At 44.1% G+C, this 21,639-nt stretch overlaps 1 protein-coding gene across 4 annotated transcripts in view; it reads left to right on the forward strand.

The window, feature by feature from the left end:
• Positions 1-21,639, forward strand: part of BCAR1 (BCAR1 scaffold protein, Cas family member) — a 214,296-nt gene that overhangs the window by 125,178 nt on the left and 67,479 nt on the right. For all 4 annotated transcript variants that reach the window (XM_069217683.1, XM_069217686.1, XM_069217684.1 and 1 more), the window contains one exon: positions 2,677-3,690. In XM_069217683.1, coding sequence (XP_069073784.1) covers positions 2,677-3,690 — 1,014 coding nt within the window. The remainder of the gene's footprint in view (positions 1-2,676; positions 3,691-21,639) is intronic.

Below are 21,639 nucleotides of genomic sequence, written 5' to 3' on the forward strand. Positions count from 1 at the left end.
TTCTAGTCCTATCAAGTTTGAGATATTTATGGCCACCAGGATTCTGTGCACATCAATTTTATCCCCTGGCTTTCAGTGACTTCACAAGTTCACACAGGAGGCCCTGAACAGGTGTGCATTATCCACATCCTTTTGACCTTAAGTATACATGTCCACACCAGTCCATCTGAAGGTCTCCTCAGGTTTACTCAGCCTTGCTGTCTGCTTGCCTCCTTTTGTCTCTGTTACTTCATATAGCTTTTTTTTATAATACCTATCGAGTGGGCTGTAGCAGCATTTGTCACAGGTTCCCTGTATTCATCCCTCAAACCTTCTAAGAGATGACAGCTACTCAAATCAGTGGATGTGGACACGTCTATCTTGATTGTAAGTATAGTTCCATTCTTCTTCCCTGTCTTATCTTTCTTGTAAGTGATGGTAAATGTGATTCGTCTTGAGAGAATCCTAGCAACTCATTACATCTAACCATGTCAAAGACAGAGTGAATAGTGTGGTCTTTCGTGTTTATATTACCACCCTTCTGCAACAAGTGCATACTTTCCTTTGCCCAGAAACTGGCATTCAGTCCCTCTGAGGTGGGTCTGCAGGAGCATGACCACATCAGAATTGTTTCCACTGTGAGAACTGAGATACAGTGTTAGATGTAATGCTATCCCTCAACATGTTCACATCCCAGGAGGGAAGTTACCAGGGTCTTTGTGAAACTGTGTTTTAGCCTTAGCCATCACCATTGTGTAGCTCTCACTCTACATTTGTTCCCCTTAGACAAATGTGCATTCGTAAACCTAGCACTCTGTCAGACATCCCAATGTGCAATCTGTAATTCTCCTAATACATTCCTGCCAAACGTCCCTGCTACATACACCCTCACAGTGGATCCAGAACTGTTCACCAGCCAAACTGACAAAGTAACAGTCAGCCTAACTGAAAAGTCAACAAAATAAATATACAAAAGTTTCAAAAAAGAACATTAACCATGTGATGCGCTATTTTGGGGGGTTAAAAAAGTTATTCATGTTGTGCATAGCTGTTATCCCACCTGCTGAGCACTACATTCCCGGGTCTAGTGCCTGACAGCATTTGTAGGAGCAAAGCATATCGAGCATTCCTCACCAGGGCCATGTAATATCTTAACTTTCACTCTAGAATATATTCCAAGCAAGGTAATTGTCCCTTGGGTCACAACAGTTCACAGCAATAGAGAGAACCAACAGAGCCCTGTAGGAAATAGGTGCTGGTCCCTTCATTTCCCCCAACATGTCATCACCTATCCTGATTGTATATATCCGTATTGGCAATGTGTAGCTAAGAGGATTTGTCTGTGGCAGTATGTCTACTAGGGACATGGTGCTCTTTGAGTTAGAAGCCTGGTGGGACTGTCTGCTGTATTCTGTTGCCAGTGTGATTGGGTGCCGCAGTGGTCCTCTATCAGTGTGTCTGCCCTTGGCTTCTTGTCTTGGGTCCAGTCTTCGCTGAGAGACTTGCATTCTTCCTGTCTCCCGCTCCCAACCCTATGTTCAGCCTTAAGGGTGCCATAGGTTCCTTGACCTCCCCTTTGCAGTGAATGGTCTTACTGGACAAGACATCATGTATTTCAGTGCAAGCTCATTTAGTTTCTACTTTGCAGCATCAAGACGTTCTGCGTTGTTTCTATACCTCCTGCATGAACTTTCAGGCTCTGTGAACAAATATGCTCACACAAAAATGTTCAACATTAGAGCAAGGAAGCCAAACTTACACACATCAATAGGTTTGAGAATTGGGCCTATAGCATTTAACTCTGGCCAAACTTGCAAAGTGAATCCACGTTTAGAATGCAAATGCCCAGTCACTGATGTATTGCTTGGTGTGGTTCATTGTTATGGAAAACAAGGCAACTAAGGCACATTGAGATGAAGTGATAATGCCCGAGAATTGCACAATGTGGTCAAGTGTGGATAGTGAGTCTTTGGCCACTACTTCATCATCGGCTGGCAACCTAGTCAATGGACTGCAAGTATAATATGGGTTTACTAAAGTAACGTTTTGTGAAATCAAGTGAATCCTTAAAAGCATATTTGCCAGAGTGATTTTCAGGAAGCTTTGTCAGAGACTAAAGAAAGAAAGAAATACTTCACTTCTTAGAACAATGTGCATGACAAGAACTCTGCCATGGCCAGAGGGACGGCATCATGGAAATGTTGGTATATTCAGACCCCTACTTTGACCAACACACTGGCCAATACGAATCCCATACTTGAGTAGAGCCTGTCCACATGAAGAGCATACAAATAGTCAAGTATTTGACATCAGTAGAGCCCTGCTATGTTTTTTTTTTAACCGGGCAAGTAGATTTATTAAGCACCCCCTCCCCTGGGCAAGTGGATATTTGATAAAATTCCATACCCTTGAGAAATATTATGACCATACTTGATTGGGATAGCAATTTTATTAAAATAACTAAAATGTTGACAAGATTAATCCTGGTAACGTAGGCAATGGCATAATATAATTTTTATTAATGTGATTGTAAAATCCATTTGTCATGTCTTTTGATTATTTTGCAGCAAAGGTATATTTTTTTCAAATTTTTATTAGGAGAGACAGTATGTTTTGACAATATCAGTTAATTATTGAGCATATGGAACTAAATGTAATCACAAGACAAGTGCTTATTGATGCCTTTTGTTTATGCAGATCTACAATATTCCATCTATGAGTAAGAGTAACTCTGGTTGCTCCGCAAGAGAGGACATGTATGATACACCTCCACGGAAGCAAGAATGGCCCTTGTTTCTTCAGTGCATGTATGACATTCCTCGTGGGGCATCAGGAGGTGAACCACTTCCACAGGACAGGGATTCTAAAGTCATGGAAGAATTCACCGACAACATCAAGAGGCTTTCTGTGTCCAGCACTGGAACCACAACATACAACATCCCCCCCTCCTTACAGGAAATTGTCCTTGTAAAGGAGACTTCAGTAGGGCCAGCAAGGCCTCGCATGTTGGAGCTCGACCTGGACTTGGATGTGGCCATGGCGATGCTTGCTAACTTCCAACACAGTGTTGCCACCTCTGTATCTCACCTAATGTCTTTTGTAAGTGGTGCATGGAGAAGTCCAGAGCAGATGGGGGCACATTTGCAGGACATTCAGACTGCCATTGTTGGTGTACAGAATTCAGTGAGAGAACTTCTTGAGTTTGCACAGGGTGCTGTTGGGAATTCCACAAAAGCAGCTGACCGAACATTGTACACCAAGCTCAGCAAGCAATTCCAGAAGATGGAGGATGTATATCAAACGCTTTTGAAGCATAGCCAAGCTTTGGATAGCTGCAACTGGTCCTTAAACATCCTTGTGGCCCACAAGCCACATTCAGTAGATGATTTAGACCACTTTATTATGCATGCCCGGGGAATTCCAGATGATACCAAACAACTTGTATCATTTATCCGTGGAAATGCTTCCTTGTTGTTCAAAAAGACAAATTCCAAGTCTGTATGTGTTGATTTCCAGACTGGACTTTGGGATGCTGGTGAGTTAATCAACGAGACCTTGTCCATTCACCAAATTGGGAACTGGGAGAAACCCAACATACAGTCCAGGCCATTGCCATTGCCTCCAAAATTTGTGGCTGGAGAATCTCCAGATGGATGCTCTGAAAATAACAGGGTTGAAATGATGGAAGATTATGATTACGTCCATTTACAGGTAAGTGCTCAAGGACTTGAAGTTAAAATGAATAGTTGGGTGAAACTCAGTTAATATACTTTTAGTGCTAATTTTACTTGTGTAAACTTGATTTAACTAAGTGTTCTCCTTTTCTGTAGGTCATATGTTTTAACACAAATAGTTATACATTGAAGCCTTCACATGAGGTTTGTCCAGTTCTCCAAAACTCTTAGGTCACAGACAGCAGGGCCAGTCCTCTTCTGTTCCTCCTCAGGTCCAGCACTCTACTGAAGTGGTTGCCTGGAGATGCTATATTTATTCCTGGCACAAGCTAGTGGGTAGGAATGACTAATAGGCACACCCTAACCAATAGAGTAAAAGTTCCTGGGGCACTCCCTACCCACTTTGGGATTTCCAAGAGGGCGAAAGTCTTCAGCTACACTCAAAATGTCTTTGAGAGCTGGGGTTGTGTTTGGGGAGTGTACCATGGTACTCATAGTGTCCTCCCACATCTAACACTAAAATCCAGTTTGAGGCAGCCATTGTATCCACAACAAACCCAGAAACAGAGGTCTGGTAGAAGGAAGCAGGGTTCATCAGCAACCAGATTGAGAATACAGATGAATTGTCTTGCATCCTGTTCTCTGACTTTCAGTTGCACACAAAAAGGTTATATGTAAACCCAACAGACCTGTCAAATGGCTTGGATATAGTAATGTCATTACCCATTCAGGTCAGCCTATTGTTTGCTATTGTTTGCTCTTGTGAAGCATTTCACACCGTTTATCACACTTATTCAAATACGAATCCCCAACTGGGAAAAGTCTGAGAGTGAATGCAAGTTAGCCTCCAGGAACTTCAGGCAAGGATGAAGGTATCTTTGTAAAAGTTACTTCACAATTATTAAAAATCCAACTTTACCATTGATTTGTACTATTGTATTTTAATAACTATTAAAGATATTTGTTTAACTATTTTTCTAGCTAGTTCCATCCCTGAGATACAGTATCAGGACTTTAATCTATACTCTGGTTTTCTACACAGGACAGCTTTGCCTGCCACAGTGAAAATGAGCTTTTGGGTGCTAGTCACTGTAAGGATGTGTTAACGTTGAATATAGCATGTCTTAAACTTTTAAATTCCATGCACCCTGCCTTGTGGAATACAAGGCCTGCAAAGGGGCAACTTATTATTTGGAAGGGAAGTTTTGACGTGTTAATAGGTTTATCTGACGTGTCAAATTGCAGTGTTTGAACTGCCACAGTCCGTCTGCATGGCTTGATGCCATGTTTTACACTGTCACTGTAGTAAATGGCAGAATAGGTGCTGCACTTCACTAGTGATGTTTAACTTACAGGCCCTGGGTACTTTTTGTACCATATACTATGGACTTTTAGGTAAGTTAAATATACCAATTATAAATATGCCAATTCAACCATGTTTAAAGGGGGAGCACAGGCACTTTACCACTCGTTAACAAGGTTAAAGTGCACATAGATATAATTGAGCCAAGCAAAAGGTGAAAAATATGGTTTGACCACACAGAAAAAGGCGGGTATGTTCATGAAGACAAAGCCACACTTTCACCAAGGCAAGTCATGCATGATACTGGCTGTAGAACCAAATACTTGGCAGAGGTTCGAGAACTTGACCAAGGTCGCTAGCGGTCTCCAATACGCCACAAAGAGCTGGATGCCCATGGCTGTGATGGAAGCAGCTGGCTACACAAAAATTATCTCTGGATTGAACAAATGAACTAAATTAACTAATGTGGCTGCATAAGTTCAGGTCCTAGAGAAGGCATCCGCTGTGGACATACAAACACAAAGTGTACTAGATATAAGTTCCCCTCAATACCTTTGGACCTACCTCCAGACGTTTAGATACTTGCTAGTGCCAACGCAGGTTGGATGAGAGGGTCTTTGTAAGCTCGTGGAATAACCACTTAGAATAGGGAAACAATAATTTAAAGTACTTTTTCTGTTTTATTATTATTTTAATCTATTCTGCAACTGTGTTAAAGTTGGTATTGCGCATATCTCATGAGTATCTAAAGTGAATAGTACTCATTATGCGGCACAATTTAAACGGATGGACAGGTGCCCAGTAGCTTACCTGCATGTGGCTTACATTAGAGTTGGAGGCACAGAGTCAGAATTACAGTAACAATGCGGACGCTACATAAAGAGGATGCTAAATCGCATGACACAGATCTACTTTCATACACAAGTAAGGATACTACCAGAATGCTAACGTGGAGTTTCCAGGTGTTGAATAATTATGTCGAGAGGGCGATGGTAGGGGGGAATGTGCGTAGACAGTGGGATCCAGTGAACTTGGTTAGAGGAGACTCACCTAGTTGCACAAGGTTACACCTCGCTTGCAAGAGGAGTGAATTTGTGGTTCGCTCAAGGTCTGACATTTATTGAAATCAAGCCGAAACAGAAGAAGTACGGAAGATAGGTTGTATTACAGGGGACACTGAATGGCAAAGAGATACCTATAATTTAAATACATGCTCCGAATGTAGATGACAGGTTTTTTACGAACCTGAGAAACAAGTTAGCCACTCATCTTAGCAATATTATAGCTAGAAAACTTTAACAGTGTCCTAAATGGTGTATTAGATCATACTCCACCATGACTCACATACAAACATCGAAAATCCCGCTCGTGAACATTAATGATATGGAAGTCCTGAACTTGGTGGATGCATGTCGGGAGAGAAACGCATTACTAAAGGAATACATGTTATGAGCATCCTAGTAACACGTACTCTAGGTTGATTTTGTGCCAATAGGCAGAGCACAAGTGCAGTATATGCTGACATCTGAAGGGCTCTTTTGGACCATTGCACAGTATATGCTGAGTACACAGTAGGCAAATACAGGATGTTTATACCCACATGTAAATTACCAGCTTCAACCCTAAAAGAAAGAGAATTCTGGTTCTCAATCTGTGTGGCGACCACAGATTTTTTTCTCCATAAAACATAACTTTGCTAGCAATAGAAGTATTCAATGAGAAGCCTTAAATATTTTTACAAGACGTATTGCGAGGTCCATTGTCACATCTGTGATCAAAAACGTAACAATTACATTGTTAAAGAAAGGGAACTGTTAAGGCTGCAGTGGGAGACGCCCAGGCTGAACGAACTCGAAAGCTCTCTCACTAAGATATTTTGAAAAATGGTTGAGAAGGAGCTACTCCAGAATTGATCATTTGATCAGCTGCTTCACAGGGAGATTGACAAAGTTGGGATAGTGCTAGCATGGGTCTTAAAAAAAAAAAAAAAAAAAAAATATACATGCACAATAGATATTAAAGGTGTGCAAGTAGCTTCACGGATACTCAAGAAAGAATAAGCAAAGTCTTTTTTACACTTCTATAAGAATCCCCAAACATTAGATGACCTCATATGATACTGTATAAAATCTGTGCAGGGTCTGTATAAGCTAAGACAAGACCAAAGAGAGCAGTTGGAGATGCCAAGCACGCTGGAGGAAATAATAGAAGCTATATTGGAGTTGACCACCAACAAAACCTCGGGCCCGATGGTCTCCTGGCCTAGTGGTATCAGACATATAACAGTAGACTGGCCAGTGACCTCTGCAGCTATGCCAAGAATCTTTAAAAATGGATGCCTTACCGCTCTTCTGAAAGAGAGGCATTTCTAACTGTTATCCTGCAAAGGACCCACTAGATTGTGGCGGGCAAGTTGTTAGGTAAAAGATTCGAAAATATTGTCGGCAGCTTGGTGGCTAGTGACAGTGTGGATTTATATTGGGAAGACTGACCAGGCTTAATACCAAAAGACTAATGAATGCCTTGAGAATGGAGAAGGAAATAGAATGATACACTTAGTTGGCTTTAGTGTCCATGGACAGGGAAAAATCCTTTGACAATATTTTCAAGCACTTTTTGTTTGCGGTACTACCAGCTATAAATTTTAGAGCCACCTTCTTTCCTGTGATTACTGAACACAGACCAGCTGACGTGTTAAAACCCTTGGGGTGATCTTAAGAGGATGCAAACCAGAAGTGGGCACACGAAGAAACCGAAACAACTATGAACTCCATTCACTCCGAATCCCCCTCCGACCCCTGCCCCCACTGCATCTACATCAAAGCCAGCCCCACCATTGCCCCCAAGCTTCGTGACATAATCAACACCTCATTCAACACCACCACCTTCCCAGACCCCTGGAACCATGCAGAAATCACCGCACTCCTTAAAAAAATTTTTTTTTAAAAAAGCCCAAAGCTGACCCAGATGACCTCGCCAACTACCGAACCATCTCTCTCCTCCCTTTCCCCACCAAGGTCACCGAAAAACTAGTAAACACACGCCTATCCCACTTCCTGGAGGAAAACAACACACTCTACCCCTCCCAGTCTGGTTTCCGCAAGAACCACAGCACGGTAACCGCCCTCATTGCATGCACTGACATCAGAACCAGAGTCGACAAGGGTGAGACCGTCGCACTCATGACCTCTCCCTCTCCGTGACCCAGCAGATTAACGCCGTCACCTCCTCCTGTTTCAACACTCTCCGCACACTGAAAAAAACCTTCAAATGGATTTCCCTAGAGACCAGAAAGACCGTCACCCACGCACTCATCAGCAGCAGGCCAGACTACAGTAACGCCCTCTACGCCGGCATCACATTCAAATGCAAACTCCAGAGAACCCAGAACACAGCTGCACGCCACATCCTAGATCTCACTTGCCATGAACACATCTCCCCACACCTCAGATCCCTTTACTGGCTCCCCATCGACAAGAGGATCACCTTCAAAATCCTCATCCATGCACACAAATCCCTTCACGGCCCAACCTACCTCAACCATAGAGTGAACTTCCACACTCCCATCCGCCACCTCCGATCTGCCGACCTCCCACTCGCCACAGTCACCCGTATCAAACACACCACGACTGGAGGCAGATCATTCTCCCACCTCACCCCCAAGTCCTGGAACTCCCTCCCCACCGACCTCCACAAGACCCAGGATCTCCTTCTCTTCAGAAAAAAAACTGAAGACATGGCTGTTCGAACAGTAACTCCTCCCCCCTACCCCCTCTCTCAGCGCCTTGAGACCCTAGTGGGTGAGTAGCGCATTTTATAAATCTCCTGATTGATTGATTGATTGATCAGTTGTGCCCATTGGCCCTGTTGCTGTTTTCATTGGCAACTGAATCGATGACATGGCCACTCAGGACCTCTTTGTACACCTGGGTGCTGGAGATAGTGGGGAACAGACACCGCGCCACCCTTTGTGTTGATGACTTGCTGCTATATCTTGAAATAACTGCTGGGATCAAGCCACTCCTACTAAAGATCCTTGAAAACGTTGGGGCTCAACCGCGGCTCTGTATTAATAAACACATATCAATCATGTATCCATTGGCCTGATTATCTTACACCCAAGAGCAGAACCTACCTGTGCTGGTGGTGCCCTGGGTGACTGGGGCGTTGAGATATTTGCGAGTAACGGTAAAACACTCTGAAGCCAAGGGGCATGCATTGAAAACCCCACACATGATTCAAAGCTTACAGGGTTCCTTAGCCTTCTTGGTATCACTCTTATGGTCAACGTCAGGAAGAATAGTAATAGCAGAAAAAATTATAGTGTTATTCAGGTGTTTATATTAGTTTTACTGCAGTCTATACATGATCCCACAAAAACATATTAAGTAGTTAAGATAACTATTAAATACATTAATATGGGGGCAACAAAAAGAGTAGGGTCAAAATTAACACACGGACATTCACTTATGAGGAGTAAGAACTGTGTGTCCTAGATACAGAAGCCTATTATTACCTGAGGGCCCAACTGTTTTTGTAGCGAGGTCATTTTACCCAGAAGCCAGCACTGATAAAGACTGCCAATTGCTTTGTTAGGATGAGAAGAGATGTCAAAACAACGTTTCCTAGATGCAGGGACGCTCTGAAATGTTCCTCGCCTAGTGTAAGATGTGTCAATTTGTAAGAAATATACAGTAAGATTTGGAAAACTGATGCCATATACATGTGATCTACCATTATGGCACCTTACAGGGTTTACACACACAAAATGTAATATAGACATGTCGAGTGCTATATTTATACCTGTGTTTGCTGGCACTCCGTATCTGCACTTACTTGTGATAGTCAGCAATGTGGTGGCGCTGTCTGTTTTGTGCTGAGTACATCCTAATAATATTTACACATTCAGTGTAAATGAAGGTTTAAATATACCTCCTCCAGTCTTTGTTTTTTTTTTTTAAAGAGCTTTGTCACCGAGTAATCCAAGTTGACATAATGGCTGGAATGTGAAGAAAGAGTAGTAGGTTATGGAAGCAGCTGCATTTAGCAGCAGTAGTTGACCATGCAAGTTGCACTGGCCGCACATGAAATACTTCGAGTGCTAGCACTTATCTTTTTTTTTTTTTTTTTTTAAAACAGATTAGGCACTAGGCACTAGGCATGTCCAGATTGAAAAGACAAGGCACACTTGGCGATTTAGGGAAAGTAGGTGCCCTGCCTTCATTTGATGTAACCCGAGAGGTGATCCAGATCAATACAGGGCAATTCCTAGAATACCAACCTATCTGAAGTACTGCAAACCAAACGTGGGCTAGTACACACAACACCTTGGAGGTCTGCAGTACCCTGGGACTTCTTATGTCAGCCGACCGGGGTTTAGGGTTTGACTTGATTTTACAGTGCTCTAATGGAAGTCATCCATATACGCCCCTTATAATCCTGTACAAAATGATAATCAGCGGAAAAGCACAATTAAGAAATGTCAAGTAACAAAGGATTCTGGTTGCTACACTTCAGTTACATTTATAGTTTTTTTCAAACACAGGATTGATCTCAGTTTGGCAGGTCTCTGAACAAGTGCGGGGCATTGGAGGCTACATATTTCCTCCTGGTGTGGGACTACTCCAAGGTGGCAGACTACTGGAGAAAGGTAGTAGATAGATCTAGACTTCATAAGTCAGTCTCCGTACCACTTCTCCGACACACATGCCTCCTGGGAATAGTTGCAATCAAAAGAGAAGTGTGTATATAGCACATGCTTCTATTAACGATGAGACGTGTGGATGGGTGTGGCCAGCCAGGCAACATGCTGGACTCAAAGTAAGTTAGCTCCGTCTCCCCACCTCATTGTCCGATACAATTACATGACAAGAATGCAGCCCAGTAGGGGAAAAAACAGATTCTCTGCAGCTGAGGCTGCCCAATAATCTAAACTCCCGGAAGACCACGTCTGATGTTGGAATTCGGCGGCCTGCAATCCAGAGAAGAAGAGCTGTGACAGGATGGCCGCGGATACTGCTGAGGCCTGTTCTTTGGAGAAGGCGTCGGGCAGGGACCAGATGCTCGGTGAGAGGGAAGGGGGTAATCATGGCAGAGGAGCAACGGGGTTTAACCGGCCTGCTGGTGATCGGAGGATGCTTCCGTGCACCGACTCGAGGTGAGCCGGAACTGGGAGGAAGATACCGGCGGACGGCTGGGGGCTGGCAACACTGGGGCCTGTAGCTGTGAGACCACTTGAGGTGGGCTGCGCAGGAGGGGGAAGGTCGGCAGACCAGAAGAGCGTATGCCGCAATATTGAGGAGTCGCGCAGTAATCAGCCTGAGCGCCGGACTCTGTTAGGGGGAGGAGGGACCCGAGACCACTGCGCAGCATTGACTACCCGAGAGGCTAGGCGTGAGAAACAGCGGCAGGCTTGTGATCACCCTGCAAGATGAGACTGTTGCCTCTTGGCGGCCGCCTCCTGCAGTTGCAAACATATGTGCCAGTAGTGGAGATTCTCTCGCCGTCAACAGCATTTAGAGTTGGCCTCTTCTGTGTTGGATCCACCGCTACAGCCTGGAACCTGGGGCGCCTGTGGAGACTTCAGTCGCCCTGCTGCCTCTCGTGTTGGGGATCTCCCTGGCTTACATGCCAATGCTTGCCTTGGGTGCTGAGGCTCTAGGCGCAACGCACAGCTGTTACCTGACAGCGGTGGGCTGTGGTAATTGAGATATCACAGGCACCGCATTACAGAGTGACTGGACTGGGCTGGACTGGTAGGGGGCGCTACCAGTCCAGCCCAGCGGCCCACGATGAGGAAAACCCGGACAACAGACCATCAGGCAGCCTCTTGTGGACAGGCGGCCTCCTTGCTGTCCGCAACGCGATGGAGAGCGCAGGTTGGGGAGGCACACCAGGCTTCCTTGAAGGTGAAGTTGTATGATATGTTGACGGCCGTAGAACACACTAGGACCTTGTTGGAATACAAAATAGACACTGTGGTGTCTTATCTGAGCCTGTTGCATGTGGACCACCGGAAACTTGCCACTAAAGTAAATGCAGCAGAACAACCCATAGACTCCCTGCAACCAGAGATCCATGCCATGAATACATCAGTACAGACACTTACAGACCGTAAAAGTACTGGATATGCGCATCGAGGATGCGGAAGGAAGGTCTGGCAGGAACAACATTCGTGTAGTGGGACTCCCAGAGGGTGTTGCGGGCCGAAATGTGGTATAGTACGTAGAATCCTGGCTACGTGATTTGCTTCATGCGGACTCGCTGTCCAGTTTTTTTTTTTTTTTCCATTCAGAGGGCCCATAGGGTCCCAGTGTGTAGGCCCCTGGTCGGGGCATACCCCAGACCTGTGGTGATCCTTTTCCTGCATTGCTGGGACAGGGATGCAGTGGTAAGAATAACCAGAACAATACCTGAGGTAAAAGTTGAAAATGCACAAATGGTGTTCTTTTCAGATTACACACTAGCAGTCCAGTGACAGAGAGGGATCCTTCTTGGTGATTTAAACGCAGACTCCCTGAACTAGACCTTAAATACTCCGTACGGTTTCCAGCCCTTTAGCGAGTGATAGCAAAGGGTACCACACAATTTTGTGACTTCCCCGAGGCTGCATGGGGATGGCTGGAAACCATGGGGCTGGAGGTTCAGAAATCTGATGCTCCAAACCAGCAGCATGCATGCGCAGGGTATCCTGCAAGAGAGTGAGAGGACCTAGGAGACCTGCCCCAGATCCTTAACAAATGAGACAGCTGGCAGTGAAAGAGACTGCTGCATTTACGACCACATCTTGTTGCTCAAGCCCGGAGGGGGAGAAGACACTGACATCTGCCGAGGAGAGCTCCGTTGCAATGTGGCCCTCTGGAAATGACTCCCGCACCCACTGGATGGCACCCCACAGACAGCAGACATTATAATTTGAATCCGGTCAATACAACACCTACAACATGTAGATCACATGGACCGAACACACTCACACTCGGACCACAACCCACAATACCCCCAGTTGGATTGGGGCCGAGAACTTCCACCAATACCTATAAGGTGCCTGCAACCAACAGCTGTGGAGGACCTGGCATTTTGAGACTCAGATAGTCACATGATAACGGACTACTTTGACAGAAACAAGGGTTCTTCAAAACCACAGCCACAGAGTGGGAAGCCTTTGCGGTGACCCTGCATGGACATTGTATGGGACTAACCAGGAACATGCGCAGGCACTTAGATTGGGAGGTAGCTCTGTTGGAACAGAGATTGATGCACTTAGAAAATGAGGCAACACACAATAATGAGAACCATTCACCACTTATTGCGGCTCAGAAGGAACATTTGACTCTTTTGGAAAAACTATGATGCTTAAATTAAGCGGCACACGCAGCCAGTACTCATGCTATGGCAGTTAGGACTGGTTCCCTCATGGCATGGCTAATAAGACAAGATAGACCTCAGCATCACACTTCAGCATTACATGGCTCCTCGGACATTGTACTGTACAAGCAGCCCAACATACACACTGAGATGAGCCAACAATTTACTGCACTATTCCGGACTGCCTGCACTCCCTCTATGAATGAGATTGACTTATTCTTGTTGAGACTTCAATTACCTCAGGCGACCCCGGAAGAGAGTTGAATTGAACTAACCTATTTCGTTGTCTGAAATACAAAATGCCATTAAAGCCCTATCCACTAACAAAACTCTGGGTCCGGACAGACTGCCCTCAGAATTCTAGAATGAGTATGCCTCAGCATCTAGCAGTCCGCCTGTATGAGGAGGCAGTGGACCTGACGAGACTGTCCCTCACGCTCCGAGAAACCTTCTTATTTACCCTTCCAAAGCCACACAGTGATCCAGCACTAATCAACTCATACAGGCCATTAGCACTCCTCAACAATGATTATAAGATATTAGCTAAGATCACAGCCGACCGACTAGCACCACTGATACCCAATTTAGTCCATGGAGATCAGAATGGCGTTGTGCCAACTCGATCTACATCGTTTAACCTCTGTAGATTTTTCCGGATTTTAAGCCATACACCGTCAAAATGACCCCTAGCAGGATGCCTGGTACTTGACTTAGAGAAGGCTTTCGACTCCTTGGAGTGGTCTTATCTTGTCCGGGTTTTACACGAATGGGGTTAGGCACCCGATTTACGAACATGGTTCAACTACTTTATACATTGCCAATGACTAGAGTGCGTACAGGCTCCTTGATCTCACCTCTTATCAACATAGCATGTGTCAGGGATGCCCCCCTGTCTCCCCTCTTGTTTGCCCTGGCGGGGGAACCTTTAGCCGTAATTGTCAGAAAAAGGGGACAAGAATGGGAAATACCCTAAGAGACTGGGTGCACGTGGTCTCGTTTTACGCGGACAACATTCTAATATATTTACGTGATGTCACACACTTATCCATTCCCATTATCACAATATTCACTACTTTTGCGGAGATATCAGTCCTCCAAGTCAATTGGACTAAATCCTGTTACTTTCCATCCTTATCCACTATGCTAGAACCGGGTGTTCCTCCCCCCACACAAAGCCCCGCTGGTATTGCAACCACATACTTATAGGTACCTGGTAATTCAGATATACTGCACAGATGAGCAATTGATAGAGGGCAACGTGAGGCGAGCGGTGTCTTCGCTAAAGGCACAGATGGCCTTCTGGAAAAACCTTACGCTCTCCCTGACCGGTAGGGTTGTATTGGTAAAAATGATTGCATTACCCTGCTTATTATATTACTTTACAAATCTCCCAACATATGTCCTGGCATCTTTCTTTTGTGCAATAGAACATATACTTCTGGAATTCTTATGGTATAGCACTCATTGCTGGCTGGCACTTACTAAGCTTGACAGAGGTACTGAGCAGGGAGGATTGGCACTTCCTAACTTCGAATTAAATTATGCGGCCCAATTCCAGTGGGTGTCGCATTTGCTTACTAGCCGGAGACTGACTGACACGGCGACCCTGGCCCCAGCTTTGACACTTACTGATTTACTCCATTTATTCCACCCATGTACAAAGCACCCCAAACCTGAGGCCCCACTGCAGCGGATGACCTATCGCTGTTCTCGCCAGAGCCTTACTGGGGTAGGTTATCCCTTATGCACGGGCATTGGCACTGATGGGAACACCACGGGGAACACACATCACGTCCCATCGGAACTCACCACTTGGAATACAGCTGGCATCTATATCCTTGGGGACCTATATGATAACCATGTTCTCCATCCATTTGAGACTCTACGGGAAAACACTAATCTACCTCCTGGAGGCTTCTTCTTGCATCGATTCCCTTATTGGAGCACTGCAACAGACCTGGGGGGACATAATGCATTTGCCGCCCATGCATCTGACAATACACTATTTACATGTGCTTGGTGCATTGGTTGGCGGAATCACCAAGACACCACACCTCCCCTCCACTCACGCTACTACAGAGCCACTGAAAGCCCATAAAGGTACACCATATAGAGATAAACATTGGTCTCAAGTATTGGAAAGCCCACTGCATGTACCGGTTAATGCTAGATTTGGCCCCATCCAATACTGTGTTATTCACTGAACTTGCTTGACCCCACAGCAAATAAATCGCTTCTTTCACAGGGCTGTCCCAGATGCCACTTGGTAGATACAGACATTTTACACGTGTTAGGGTCGTGTTCTTCTCTGCAGAACTATTGGAGAGCGGTGTTAGACCACTTGAAACACTGTACGAGATGCTCCCTTATTAACATGCATACTAGGGCTTTACCACAGAACCACAAGTAGTCATGTCACCTTCAGGTTTCTAGATTTAGGACTTATTCTAGCCAAACAATTAATTACCCAAAGGTAAAAGAGTTCTGAGGCACCGTGTTATGAGGCCTGGTCACAGTCCATGACAGTATGGGCACAGGCAGAGAGGTTAGCACTCCATAGAGAAGACACGCTGGGCCTCCACAAATGCCCCATAGCAATTCAGTGTGACACAGTTCTAGCAGAACTGCACACCTCTTTACACACATCACAGTAGAAGGTTTCAGATGCTCTGAAAGATGACTTATTGGAACTAAGTGAGCCACCACCCATGCCCACATAACCAGGCAGACAGGTGAGAACAGAGTTATTGGATAACATGAATGAACACCACCCTACTCTACATGCCAGGGAACTTACTGAATTAACAGAAGTATAATCCTAGAATCCCCTTCCCTTCCATTTTATGAATGTCTCATAAAATGTGATATCTAATGGTTACTCTTACCGCATACCTACACGTCTGACAGACAGTATACTTTGCCAGAACTGTCTAGTTGAGTTTTGTTTCACTTGCTATAATGTTATTCTATAAAAGTCTGATCTGTTCAATGATGATGCACGCAATTGTTGATCGATAAACAAGTCACTGTATGCAACTGAACATGTAAAACACTGCTCTAAGACAAGAACAGAACTACACATTTTATACGTGATGTTGTGCACAATGTTGATCATTACAATGTATGTATTTAGTTGAACAGTTATTGACAAAACAATAAAAATGGGTTCAAACTAAAAATTAGCAAAGAGATGCATTTCAGTCAACTAGCTAGAGACAAGATGCCCTGAGATAGAGGGTTGTATTTGGGATATCAATGAATGGACACTAGAAGAAGAGATCAACAATGAAACTGACTAGAACTGATAAAAAGCTACTGGATGACAGACCCCCATGAACCAGCTGTGGTTTTGTCTCAAAGTGCTAGAGTGAATATGTACTATACTATCACAGCCAAACAATATAGAATACATGCTAGTGTCAATGTGCCTATTTAATTTACCTATGCTATCTACAACAGTGAGATTGCTTTGAATCTCTGTGTACCTTTTTATATTTGTTAACGTGTAAAAACAAATACATTTTTAAATAAAAAGTGTGAACAGGTTGTCTGAATTATTAGCAAAAGGAAAATCTTCAATAGTATGCAAATGTGTCCTGTCTTGTGGGGACCGGGGGATTAAAGTTACAAAGGGTTTTGGTGATAAAATCAACTTACATACATAGTGCCTTCAATACTGACCCTCTGTAAGACGACTAGGTGGGTTCAGTAAGTCTCTGTGAATCTATGGTAGAGTGTAGATCACAGGTGTCCTAGAAAAAGTTCTGTTAAGAAATGTGTATTCCTTCTCACTGATGCAGTGGTTGGTCAAGGCTAAATCAATACAGTTGCATATTAGAGTTATTCTAAAGAATGTACCAATACTGTGACTCAAGAGATTGTCTGGTGGCATACATTTGTGCAATTCTACTCCACAAGATGGAATCAAGAAATTTAAGCAGCAATCAAACGTCACTGCGCATCATGATAAACAGAAGATCAGCTACCTGGATTCACTGATTTGCCAGGCAGACAGGAAACTGTATACTATACTATACAGAAAACTGACTGAACAAAACTTGCTTGTTTTATATAGGTGCCATCACCCACGATCCTTATGAGACAGTTTGCTTGTGAAGCAGTTTGTGAGACTAAAACATGTGTTTAAAAAAAAAAAAAAATCCCAAGCATCAGGTTTGACAAGTCATTTGCAGAGCATGGTAATGCCCGCTTGAAAGCATGTTAAAACCTGAGACACAGGAGCCCTGCCCATGATGCTTAAGATGTGAGTACTTTCTCTCTGGCAAAAGAAAATTATTGTAAGTTGAATTTATATAGAGTTTGCTACCTCTGACAAGCCATTAGAGTGCTTTGTGGCATGTAACCTGCTATTCCGGAACCCAAGGAGAGGGTTAAATAGTAATATGTGCTTTTATTTTCGTTGGAAGCCTACCTACCAGCGCAGCTGTCTGGTTGCAAAAAGACACCTTTTACGAATTCTAACACCTTCCTACAGAATGCATTCCGCCCATAGCATCATCCCATTTCTTCTTTTTATTTGCTGCCTTGATGCTCCACAACACTCTAAAACACTCTGACACACTCCATTCTGTGATCCTCCACTCTGCAACACTCCACACCGCTCTATGCTACTCCACGCTATGTCACCCCACTCTACACCATTTCACTCCGCTCTACTTGACTCCATTCCGCTCCACTTATTTCCACTCTGCTCCACTTCACTCTATCCCACTCCCCTTCACTTTATCCCACTCCCCTTCACTTTATCCCACTCCCCTTCACTCTACGCCACTTCATTCTGCTCGGTTCCATATCACTCAGTTCCACGCCACTTAACACGCCTCCCCTCTATGCCATTCCACTCTACAACACTCTGCTCCACTATATGCCACTCCACTTCACCCTACGACACTCCACGACACTCCACATCATGCCACTCCAATATGTGACACACCACTGAACTCTACTCTAGCATGCCACTCCACTCTCCTATAAGACACACCCCTTTATGCTACACCACTCTGTGCCACTTACTGTATGCCACTCTGACACGCCCCTCCACGGCACAGCACTCTACCCACAGCATTCCACAAGGTTCTACAACACTCTACGACCCTCTGTGACCCTCTGTGACACTCTGCGACACTCCACTCCACACTGCTCTATGCTACTCCATGCTATGTCAGCCCTCTCTAGGCCACTTCACTCCACTCCTTTTCATTCCACTCTGCTCCACTTCACTCTATCCCACTCCACTCCCCTTCACTCCACGCCATGCCACTTCACTCTATTCCACTCCACTTCATGCCACTTCACTCTACGCCATGCCACTTCACTCTGATCCACACCATTTCACTGTACTCTATGCCACGTCACTCTGCAACACTTTACACACCTCCCCTCTATGTCCTTCCAGTCTAGAACATTCAGCTCCACTCTGTCACTCCACTTTACCCTATGACATGCCACTCTACAACAATCCATTCCTACTCCATTGTGATGAAACTACATTGTATGACACCCCACATCACTCCTCTGTATGACAATCTACACCACTCTACAAAACTTTATTCAACTTCTTCTGTGGCACACCATGCCACTTTACTTCTCTATATTCCACAACACTGTACTATATGACACCATTATAGAGTCATGAATGATGGAGTACACTCTATCCCAAAACACTACGCCACTCTGACACTCTATACCATTCTGTGACTGCTCCACTCTGCCACTCTACAACATTCTACTCCATTCTGTGACACTGTGCTCCACTCGGTGCCACTCCACGCTGCTTTACTCCACTCTGACACTCTACTCCATTCTGTGATACTATGTGCTATTCCACTCTGACAATCTACTCCACTCTATGCCACAACACTGTACTCTGCCCAACTCCCGCTTCAACACTTTGCCCCACTCTACGCCCCTCCACTCTACACCCTTCCACTTTAGACCCTTCCACTCTCCTCCCTCCATGCCACACTACTCCACTCTACTCCCTTCATGCCACTCCACTCTTCGCCACCCCACAACACTCTATGGCACTCCATTCTACTCCACTCATCCTGAACAGCAGCCACGCTTGTGTAAAACATGGCTAGAACACACTTGCAAAGCAAATAGCTGTTGCATAGGTGAGACCTGTTGGCTTTACCAATGCTTGTTTCCTTGTGGATTAGCTTTGGCAAGTTTAAGTTTGTGTTTTCAAGTTCTTGTTTGTTCAGTAGTGTTTAGAGTAGGGATAGACTAATGGGAGTTGATTAGGAAAATTAAGTTGTAAATTGCTTTTAGGAGTAGTACACATGTTTACCTATTAGTTGGGTTAATTGGATGAAAAGGAGGGGGAAGTTTGGACAGAATGTACGGAGTTCATAGTAGTTGGAAAGGTTTGGTATGAGACTGAAAGAGGAGCTATCAGACAAAGGTTAAACAAACTAATATATATTTATTTTCAAGGGAAAAACCAAAGGTTACAGGGACTTAATAGATAGGTTCTGAATTTACTCTTACAAAATCATAGAAATTCAGCAGTTATAATTAGTTATTTCAGGTAACTATAACTAGTACGTCCCTGTATCCTTTGTATTTTACACACACACACACACACACACACACACACACACACACACACACACACACACAACTTTGTAAAGATGTAGTACCCATACTAATAATGAGGACTGGATAAACTTTATTGAAGACTTTTCCTTTTTATGTCTTCAGGAAACTTGGCTCTTAAATCCTATTCATATAAATAGATATAAAACATATCATACACCAGCATTACCCACAGGACATGGTCGGTCAAAAGGGGGCTTATGTACATACATTTCAAATAAGCTTTTCCTAACTAATTTAAACATGCAAATCTCGAAAGTATACTATCAAGTGATTGTGAGTGACCTAGATCAGAAGACCCAGCTAGTGGTCATTAATTTTTATAACAATGCACCAGCGGGTGAGGTCTCTATTATTTTAACACAATTGGGAGAGGAACTAGAGAGAATCTGCACAAAATCTAGGAGAGAAAGTCTTATTCTGTGGGGTGGTGATTTCAATGTGCATCTTTGTAAAGAAACCTCTGAGAAGGTATGTGGATTGTATGAGGAAGATATTGGCTCGAGGCCTCACTTTACACATAACATTCAAGATGACGCGATGAACATACTGGCGCATAAATTTAACTTGTCCTTTATAAATGAAATTTACTTTGATGACCCGCAGTTTAACCCAACTTTTAATGGAAGGGGTGGAGATACAGTGATCGATTATTTTAATGTCCACTCATTTCGCACACTACCTTTCCAAATATCTACTCCACGATATCGCAATAAGTGACCATTTTCCACAGAGTGTAAAGATCTCACAAACATCTTCCACCGTCCCCCAGCAGGACAAAGCTGCTTTGGTAAATGACATCGAACTAGCCTCGCTTAACGGGTACTCACTACGATGGTCACAAATAGAGCCAAAGGACCTTCTGAAGCAGTTCATTTGTGAACATACGCAAGCTTTGACCAACAAAACAGGAAAGGAGAGGAAAAACGGGCTGGTTTGACTTCGACTGTACAAAAGCACACCAGAGATTTAAAAAGGCCCTAAGTGCCCCAATAAGATGTCTGACCGAGATACGCGCACGGAGGCAGGAATATAAGGCGGCCATTAAAAAAAGGAAAATCACCCTAGAAGAAAATACTTGGGAATCCTTACATAAAGCTAGTCTTATAAAAGATAAAATCCTTTATTGGAAAATAATAAATACTCCTATGTCAGGGGCTAGACATGATCTCAGAATGGAAATTGCTATAGCAGAAGGGGATTAGATTGGTCACTTCTCCACTTCTCCAAGATACATAGCCCGGCTTCTGACATAGAGCTACTTGATTCTCCAACGAGTTATACCACAAAAAAAAAAAAACCCACATGTGTTTATAACACCTCCGTTCAGCTTGGAGGAAGTAGTAGAAGCCATAAACGTAAGTAAAGCGGGAAAAGCACCGGGCCCCGATGGTGTTCCGGTAGACTTATACAAGGCAAAAGTACAAGTATGGGGCCCCTTATTGACTTGACGCAGGTATTGAGGACTCGTTGTATGCAAGGACCCTTACCATCATGGCTAGATTCTATCATTGTCCCCATATACAAAAAAGGTGACTGTCTTAACCTAGCCTGTTATAGACCTATCTCACTGCTCGACACATTAGCTAAAATAGCTGGGAGAATCATTTTGAACAGATTACAAGGCTGGGCTGAGGAAAATAATATCTTATCCGAATTACAGTGCGGTTTCCGCACAGGAATAGGCACAGTGGAACA

Source organism: Pleurodeles waltl, chromosome 12, assembly GCF_031143425.1.
Source record: "Pleurodeles waltl isolate 20211129_DDA chromosome 12, aPleWal1.hap1.20221129, whole genome shotgun sequence".
Taxonomy (NCBI): Eukaryota; Metazoa; Chordata; class Amphibia; order Caudata; family Salamandridae; genus Pleurodeles; species Pleurodeles waltl.